Source organism: Gasterosteus aculeatus, chromosome Y (assembly GCF_964276395.1).
Source record: "Gasterosteus aculeatus chromosome Y, fGasAcu3.hap1.1, whole genome shotgun sequence".
NCBI classification, from domain to species: domain Eukaryota; kingdom Metazoa; phylum Chordata; class Actinopteri; order Perciformes; family Gasterosteidae; genus Gasterosteus; species Gasterosteus aculeatus.
Genome location: NC_135709.1, coordinates 18,654,826 through 18,664,414, shown reverse-complemented (window position 1 = coordinate 18,664,414; position 9,589 = coordinate 18,654,826). Strand labels below are relative to the sequence as shown.

Genomic DNA, 9,589 nt, shown 5'->3' with positions numbered 1-9,589 from the left:
GGTTTGTGATACAGAGACATCTAGCGGCATGAAACAGCACTGCACTTTTACAGAAAACTATTATTTTGCCTGAAAGAAATTCCGAGTAATTTCTTCTGTGTTAACGGCGGACTGCTCAGTAATGGTGTGTATACTATATACAAACACATATTGGATCTGTTGGTAAAAAACTACACGATGCACATAAAAAAGTTGATGTTTACAGATTTCGGTGTGTGTTGATAAAGTTGATTCAAACTGATGACGTCGTGGATTCCACGTTGGCCCGGACGTGGCACTCGGCAGAGCCCTATAACCGGATCAGCGTAAAGCTAATACACGTCAGTTTTGCTGAGGTTAATATCAGTCCTTCTTTCTTACAATATATTCAGACATCATCGAGCGAATATGGGGCTAACAATCTCGTCGATCTTTGAGCGGATGTTTGGCAAAAAACAAATGAGGATTTTGATGGGTGAGTGAAGCCTGTGTTGGCGACAGGTTTTTTGGCTTTAACTTTAGCTAACCTCGGTGAGTAACGGTAGCTGCTAGCTAGCTAGCTAGCCGGCTAGCGTTAGCTAAATTAGTTCTTGATGTGCTTTCATTGGCAGTGCGTTTACACACTTGAAAAGTACAACATTGAGGCATACGCGGAATGAAAGAAAAACCAAGGACCATATGATTAATTGCAGTTGTATGTATAACGTTATAAAAGATGACGTTAGCCTTCCCAACCAGCGCTATGCTAGCATATCACGTTAGCCCCATTTCGGTTGCTTAGAAAGAAGTTTGGCAGCCGGATCAGCAGAGGACAATTTCTTTCCAGGAAAATGGCTTAAATATAATTGTTTTTATATAATTTAATAGCGTTTTAATAAAATACTGTTAGGCCGAAATTTCCAAGTGTGTCTTTCCTCACTTCCAGTATCCCACCACTATACTTGTTATAATGGTTGTTCATTGGTAATCAGCTAACGTTGTATAGAGAAATCTCATATTAGTTAACCTAATTTGTTAGACGGTAACTTTTCACGTGTTTTCGCTTCCCTACTTCTATAACCCTTTATTGGGTAACTCCAACGTTGACCAACTCGTGATGACGTTTTACGGATGTCGTCGTGTATCATCGTGTGTTCATTTTATGTGCTGTATCTGGATAGTTAGGGAGGCCGCGATTAAACCTATCTCTGTATTTTGCTGTACGAGTTGATCAAATGTTTACACTTTTCTCCCGCAGTTGGGCTCGATGCTGCCGGAAAAACAACTATCTTGTACAAATTGAAGCTTGGTGAAATTGTGACCACCATTCCAACCATTGGTAAGAGACACACTGAAAGTTCTTAAGTTCATTTCATTTATCCGTTTTTTTTTTTGTGTGTGTAATTCAAAAATGTTTACTGATTGAACTTTGGGTGCAATAACCTGTTGCTTCTCTTTCCCCATGTAAAGGTTTCAATGTGGAGACAGTAGAATATAAAAACATCAGCTTCACTGTGTGGGATGTGGGTGGCCAGGACAAGATCCGACCTCTCTGGAGACATTACTTCCAGAACACACAGGTATGGATGTGACTGCCCCGGTAGCGCGGGACAACCTTGAGAAAAGGTTAAGAAAAGGGAAATTAATCGCTTTTTGTGGTCTAACCTAGGGCCTCATCTTCGTGGTGGATAGCAATGACAGAGAAAGAGTGGCAGAATCTGCAGAGGAGCTCACGAAGATGGTAAGTTAGGTATTTACATGCTCAGCACGGAAGCTTGTCTTTTTTTCTTTTTTTTTAAACAACCCATTTATTAGTTTTAGTCTAGTTGAGTCATTTTTATCCTTTGTAGTTTATTCAATGAAGTCAGTTTATCCTAATCAAATTTGAGTACTAGTCAAAATGCCCTTTCTGTTAATTTTGTCAGCTATTTTGTTTAGATTAAACATTGGGAGATTGGGATGACAAGGTGGAAAGGTGATGAAAATTGAGAGATTCTTGTTGCGTTGTTTTTATTTTGGCTTGTTTTTCCCTTTTAATGGAAAAAACATTTTGTCCAGCCCTTTGTGAATCCAAAATTTGTAGGATCTGTTTGTGTGTGTGTTGCATCAATAGCCCATGGCTTTTGAAGCCATTAGACACATAGGTGTGGTTAACTCCTCAATGAGTCACCAAAATATTGTCAATGAAAAGAATTCGGTATACACTAAGCAAAATGCCACGTCATCACTTTCACACTTTATATAACAATGTAGGGCGTATTTTAATTTTTCATATGTTGCACTCATTTTTTTGATTTGACCATGAAGTTCTGAAGCCCAGTGAGGAATAAGCATCAACGTAGAGACAACTATTTAGTTTAAAAATTACTCTTAATTCACTGCTTCTTAAATCTCCAGCTGCAAAAGTGAAGCTAAAAAAAAATATATATATATATTATTATTATATGTCCAATGTGCCCTTTTCTGTTCTTTAAAAAAAACAATACATTATATATATATAATTTGCCTTATTCTATTCATGGGGAACATTTGAAATAAAGGGCATCTTAGGATGCAATGCATTATTTTGGTTTTTCATGCATGCTAGGTTAACCAGCTAGCACCAATTACACAAGCAAAGCAAATTGCCTCCTACATTCAAAAAATGTCTTCATCTGCAGCTAAGGTTTGCATTGGTACACTGTACCGTATTGATACATTCTGAAAGAGATATTTCTCAGTGTAGATCGTTCTTCAATCGGTTCCTGAAGTCTTTGAGCTGATGTTAAAATCTGTTTCTGTCCCTCCAGCTGAATGAGGATGAGTTGAAAGATGCCGTGTTGCTGGTGTTTGCCAACAAACAGGACCTTCCCAATGCCTTAACAGTGAACGAACTCACAGACAAACTTGGCCTGCAGACCCTCCGCCACAAAAATGTAAGCAATGTGACTGAACGCCCGCAGTAAGATTCACGATAAGAGTCCCATTCGTATCTTTCTCTATTCTAATCCATGTCATCTCTTACCCCACAGTGGCAAATTCAGTCTACTTGTGCCACCCAGGGTGCTGGCCTGTATGAGGGACTCGAATGGCTATCCAAAGAGTTAACCAAGAACTAAAGAAGGCTCAGCCTAACGGAGAGATGAGGCTCAACTCCACAGAACCGCAGAGAAGGCACAGACATTCAATCCAGAAACATTTGCTCTTCCGGAACCAATGTTGACCAAAAGGACTAGGCTGGTGGACAATGTATGATTGTCTTTGGGAAATTTTAATACCACATCTTTTTTTCTTATCAAAAATATTACCTTATTATCTTGTTATAGTCCTGTTTTTTGTTTTCTCTTTTTTTGTTCCCTAACTCTTACATGGCAACAATTTTCTAAATATGCATTCAGTTGCGTGGTGAGCGAATTGCCGTAAAGGGAAATTGAATGGAAACAATAGCTGGAGTGAAGGAAGTGTTTTTTCCACGTGTTACCTCTGCTTCTGTCTTGGCAGAATTTGCAGTAATTGACCACTTGTATAATTTGAATGACTTTGTTGGCCATTGAGCTCGGAGCTGGCGGATCTGATAATACAACTATAGCTTTGGTGAGGGGCGACCCGTCGGTTCCCTGCGGCTTTTCATCTCTTTACTCCTCTTTATTTGACTCCTGCACATAACTGATCCTTTGCTCTTTACCGCTATATCTCGTACGTACTCACGTCCTTTAAAGGCTTGTGGCCCGTAGAGTGAGATGGATGAGGAATCCATCTGTGTGCCTTCTGGTCCCGTTTAACACAAATCTGACTAATCCTTTTTGCATCTCATTCTTAGGCACTTTAGCGCTTAAGTGACTGAATATTATGACAAAACACATTTTCTTCTGCAGTGTATGCTGACATGCAGCAGAGCCGCACTAGTGTAAATGTAGATTGCTTCTATCAACTAGGATTTCATACCATTTATTTCTAACCTTTTTATTTTTACAGCCACCATGGATACATCAGGATTTGATTTGATTTTTATTTCTGCTGACACTCTTAACAGAAAATCTTTTCCACTCTAAAAGGAGGAAGGAAGCGCCTTGTTTGTGTGGACACATGGCCGACACAATAAAGCAGCACGTTTTTGTTTGTTCTGGTTTGTTGTAGTGTCTGAAGGCAAATACTGTAAACAAAAACATACTTGCCCTATTTCTTTTTGTGTGTACATTCCAACCTATGCTTGCAGATGCTGGAGCTGTCACTCTTAAAATGTTTCCCAAAAAACATTTTACAAAAAAGCTCTTAATAAAGACTGTTAAAACCAATTTACATTTTGGTCTCCAGTTATTAATGAGGACATTCTATCTGGACTTGAAGCTAGTACTCGTTTAAAATATCCTTTATTACTTACTTTATTCACAGAAGATCAAATCAAGTCACTTGATGTCTTGTATCATGATCACAAATTATAAAAGCTCAACTGTTATCAGAGCTGTGCCTGATCCGTGTAAAAGGACTTTAGGCCTTCGACTTGAGAAATAAATTGCACAGAAAACATGCCAACATGTTATCTTATGTCAAACATGCTAAGATCAGTAAATGGTTGTGAGAATATGTTGGTTTTTGTGTGCTTGTAAATTAAAGTGAAAGTGGATAATAAACATAACTATCAGTTGCGGTAGGTAACTCGAGATTCGATGAAAACAAATCTCAGTGTTCAAAATTGAAAGCAAGGCCCATGCAGAAAATCAGAGATTTACGTACAATCAGTGTAGAGTTTATTTCCACAATTTTGGACAGTAAAAGTACACCACACTACAAGCAATATGGTATGCATGAGAGGCATTTCTGTGACCCCTGCTTGTTCCGTGAAATAAAGGCATCTGATTTACTAAATATTAATTTGTGTATTTACGTTATTATTCCATACATCCACAATACGTCCAAATCAATCTAAAAATGTGGTAAGTGGTGAAAGTAGAGAGCGCTGGACAGCGGTGGGACCAACCTTACTCTATGCATCACAATCCAAGTGAAATCACGTGGGATGCATTAGCTGGTGCCTGGTAGTTAAACCCTGCATACGTTGTTTACAGGTGGAGGCCTAAGCATTATATAATTGGCTTGCCATAATGTGGGAATGTCTCTCCTAATGTATTTATGACAGCTAATCAGGCTTAGTGGAGCTGGGGCAACGCATTGTGCGTGATATATCTGCAACTAGCAGTCAGGGTCAGCATAAGGGAGCACATGTATGTACTCGTAAACCCAGGCAATGCATTAAATGGGATTAACAGCTTCATTGTCGAACACAATCAAAAGGGTAAGTTTTTGTAATTTTATTGAGTTCATTTTATTTGTGGAGTATTATTTCAATTCAATAAATTTTTTATAGCACAATATTGCAAATTACAAATTAGCCTCAGAGGACTTTACAGTCTGTACACATGCGGCAACGTCTGTCCCGAAACCCGCACATCAGCACAGGAAAACCTTTCTCATGACAGAAATTATTCAAATATTGCGATTAGGTGTACGACAGGACCACTGCAGAGACAACCTGGAATACATGTTGCTGTTTTCTTTTTGTATCCTGTCAACACCTACAGCAAACGTTATTTGTTTTAGCCCCCGTTCTGTTTGGTCGTAGTCCTTCACATCTAACATGTGATAGCTGAATCGGATCTCTGGGTTTTCCTTCGGTTCCAGGATGATGCCGGCCCTGATACCAGTGCCACAGCCTTCCTACTCCCAGGCCAGGGAGAACTTTGTGAAGGCTATCCCACCCAAGCTCCTCTGTCTGCTGGCCTGTGGAGGAGCAGACTGCCGCTATGAAGGACCAGAGTGTTGGAAATTAAATCAACAGGCTGTCCGAGGCCTTTTCTCCTCCTGGTGAAACTGAAGCTTTTTGTTGTGTCCCACCATCCAAAATTGTAAGGACTAATTCTAATTAGGAACTTCTTCCTATTGCAGGGTGACGGATGACATTATTGCCATGGCCCGACCAGCCAGTCATCTAATTGAGAAGTACAACATCATTGAACAATTTCAAAGGTGATCAGTATTACTGCTGCAATGTTTGTGTTGTTCTCCTGTGTGCCTGTGAAGCTGGTGGATATGCATGCTGGAATTGTAGGAATTAGGAGCCTAAAAGGCGTTAACATTAGCATTGTACAAACCTGTGTGCATATACAGGTAATTAGTAGTAGGCAAATGGATCTAGATAAGAAACGTTGTTTTTTTTTTTTTTAATTTAAATGGGGATAAGACATCTGACATTGATTGTCAATTACACCCTTTTTATTGGAGACCTATAAGTCGCTAGTGTTGACTATTGTCTTCATAATCTATCACTCGTTCCCAGGTTGAACATCCGATCAATCATCAACATGCAGCTCCCTGGAGAGCATGCACACTGTGGACCTCCTCTAGACCCTGGCAGTGGTTTCACCTACTCTCCACAGATCTTCATGGACAACGACAGTAAGATCTTGATACTGGAATGTATTTCAAAATGATCACATTTATGACCCTTTATGTCCCTTTGAATGTCCATTATCATCCTGTATGTACTCACACGTTCACATATTGGTACATTTGCAGTTTACTTCTACAACTTTGGGATGCAAGATTTTGGTGTGTCCTCCCTCGTCAGTATGATCGATGGGGTGAAGGTGTTGGCCTTTGCAGTGAGGGAAGGAAGGGTTGCTGTACACTGCCATGCAGGCCTGGGCAGGACAGGTAGGAATACAAATAGTGTATCTGCTGTTCATATAAACACTGTGTGTCAGCGCCCATGTGATGAACTAATGTACACAAAGTGCGTTCTTCCCGATAAACAGGTGTCCTGATAGCCTGTTACCTGATTTACACCCTGCGCATCAGCCCGAGTGAGGCCGTCCACTATGTCAGGATTAAAAGGCCTCGCTCTATCCAAACCCGGGCGCAGCTCAGCCAGGTGTCTGACTTTGCCCGCCTACTTGGCAGGCAGCTGGTCCAGTACCCAGAACTCAGCATGCGGCACGGAGCCCCGTTCACCCTGCAGCACTACCTCAACCGGCAGGCAATAATGCTGCATGGCCAGGAGGCACGCACCCTCAGACACACACCCAAGGTCCGAACCATTTGACACACAAATCCTTTGTTGTGGACGTACAGTACCTGGTCGCACCGGAGAACAGTTAACCTCCTCCTGGTTTCTGTGCTCCCAGTAGGTGGTGTACCTCCTGTGTGTGCATCTGTCCTGCTTAGCCCTGGGTCTCCCTGCTCCTCCAGAGATCCAGACTGAGCTGGAGAAGAGGTCAGTACTGAGGACCTTGAACAGGACTGTTAGGGAGACACTCGTGTGCAAACCGTACTTGCCCTTACTGAGGGAGGGTCACAGGGGAGCGTGGGTGAGCTCGGGGTCGGTGTCCTCCTGGGACGAGCCAATGGGATTCTTGGAGAGGAAGAGAGAGGTGCTGTTGGACAGACGCAGCTACAGCGAAACTGACCTCAGCAGGATTGCAGCAATTGAGGTCCAATTTCATATTATTTGTCTATGATTACGTTGCTGAATGTCCGATGTAAAATCCAACTGGTCACTGAGGCTTTTCTCTCTTTGTTGCATTTTGTCCTGAAGGATCTGGAGTTGAGTCCAAACTGCACCCCGGAACTTGTGAATAAGAGACAGTGGTCTGTACAGAATCTGATACGCCTTGATATGAGACCTGTTAGTCCATTGCTTGCAACACTTTCACAAGGCCATCAGACCAGCAATAAGGCCTCTCATACACTCAAAATCCCAAGATCTTTTATGACAAAGAACAACTGTGCTAAGAGGTCTAGACACCAAGTGAACATGCCACTTCCCAAGTACAGCTTTAACAGTGAGGTAGGTGTTATTCTTAATAAAGAATCGAATGAAGCTTTGATATGAATGCTTTAAAACATTTTCCCTCCATGTCATACAAAGTTTTGCCGAAATCCACATTATCTTGGCTCAACCTCTGTCGCCCGTGCTGTTGCAAAGGCGATGGCAGACCACGGTCTTCGAGGAGAAACCATACTGCAAAGATCGGATCTGCTGCAGGTGAAAAACTCCTCATTTCACATTAAAACATTTTGATTTTGACCTCTGAAGCAACAAACTTAATGCTGTCCACCTCATTAAAACAGGAGGAACTGAACAGCAGCGACTGTGGCTGGGCTCTGCTCGTCACAGAATCAGATCCTCAGGTTCTCAGTTGTTTGTTATGGACGTGGCTGGAAAAGTTGAGGGTTAGTGCTGAGTTTTTTCAATTAGATGGTGCTTCCCTCACTCTCGCTAACATGTTTCTCTTTGTCCTGTCTCTGATTCCTCTGCACCCCTAACCCTAACCCTCATCCAGGAACCTGTTCTGAGTGCAGAAGATGTAACACGGTTGAGCTGTGGAGCAAACATCAGGAAGTCTCTCAGTGGGCTCAATAAGGTATGTAATGAATAGTCATTTGACTTGTATATTTTTAAACCTCTTTTGCAAAAATTAAAAACAAGTTATTGTCAACATTACAGCCACAGAGACACACCATCTACTGTCTACTGAGCTGTGTGAGCACAGTGACCAGCTTATGTCCACACAGAGAGGACGCTGTGCTGCAAAGACTGGCGCGAGCACTTACAAGGGTAAGAATAATGTGGAATTAAGGTAGGTGTGTGTTTGTGTACGTGTGTGCATGTGGCTCCATTATAAATAATGATTTTATGTGAATGTGCATTTGTTATCTCCTTTTCTTCTAACCAACAGCACCCCCAGGAGGAGGTGGGAAGCATTGTAGCTTTGATGAAGGTCCTGAAGATGAGTTTGAGAGAAACCTTCCACAACTCCACCTACCTCAGGAGGGCCTGCAGCACTAATTCTGCCCTTTGAAGAGTCTATATCTTTAAGACATCTTGTCCAAAAAGTATTTCTTCTTTTGCACCTGAATGTGGGCAAATTCAGTTTTTATTTATTTATTTATTTTTAATTACATGTTCAGCTTCTTCAAACTAAAGGTCCTGGAATTGTGCATGCTCACTGTCACATTTTTATAGCTTGCTGGGACGCTTGAAGAGAAGGCAGCCATGGTTAGTGTTATTAGTAAGCACAGAAGCACTGGTTGAATGTCTGCTATGATAGGAAGGCACATTAGGCTGTAGTATTTAGTTTAGGCCGTGGCAGGATTTGGCTTCTGAAAACCCAGTGCCCAAATCTTACTGATAGGGTCCAATTATTTCTTCCCTTTACAAAACATATACAAGAGAGTACACACTAGATGTTGAATAAACACTTTTATACAAAACAATTGTGTTTGTGTTGTTTTTGCACACTTTCTTTTACAGAACTTGTATTTTGGCAACAAAACAGCACAGTAGTGTGTGCTATTTGGAAAATTGTCTCCATGCCACAACCACAAGACCGCTCAGGCAACGTTTACTGTGGGCTAATACATTTTGTTTCATGTCTAACTCAGTGTGTAAATAACTGTACCATCACGCTATCAGGGGTTAGGTGTCTTGCTCAGGGACACTTCGACATGGGACATGGGGCAGCCAGGACTCGAACCACCAACCTTGTGGTTCTCAGCGCATCCTCTCTACCCCTGCTTCACGACGACCCAGTTAAAGCACAATAAAGCACAATAAAGAGCAAAAATAAAACCGTGTAGGCTTGATGATATCAGA

General features: G+C 41.5%; 2 protein-coding genes across 2 annotated transcripts; both read left to right on the top strand.

Moving 5' to 3' along the window:
* Positions 1-115: 115 nt before the first annotated feature.
* LOC120812666 (ADP-ribosylation factor 4-like) lies at positions 116-4,232 on the top strand. Its single transcript, XM_040168809.2, has 6 exons — positions 116-454; positions 1,217-1,297; positions 1,429-1,538; positions 1,628-1,699; positions 2,748-2,873; positions 2,970-4,232. Exons 1-6 carry the CDS (start codon positions 388-390, stop codon positions 3,054-3,056), a joined length of 543 nt encoding a protein of 180 aa, XP_040024743.1. The 5' UTR covers positions 116-387; the 3' UTR covers positions 3,057-4,232.
* An 871-nt stretch (positions 4,233-5,103) lies between these two features.
* LOC120812662 (protein tyrosine phosphatase domain-containing protein 1-like) lies at positions 5,104-9,203 on the top strand. The gene is made up of 13 exons (XM_040168806.2): positions 5,104-5,230; positions 5,617-5,799; positions 5,881-5,961; positions 6,272-6,390; positions 6,511-6,648; positions 6,750-7,021; positions 7,122-7,424; positions 7,529-7,780; positions 7,862-7,978; positions 8,065-8,166; positions 8,277-8,357; positions 8,441-8,551; positions 8,673-9,203. Exons 2-13 carry the CDS (start codon positions 5,618-5,620, stop codon positions 8,793-8,795), a joined length of 1,881 nt encoding a protein of 626 aa, XP_040024740.1. The 5' UTR covers positions 5,104-5,230; position 5,617; the 3' UTR covers positions 8,796-9,203.
* Positions 9,204-9,589: the final 386 nt, after the last annotated feature.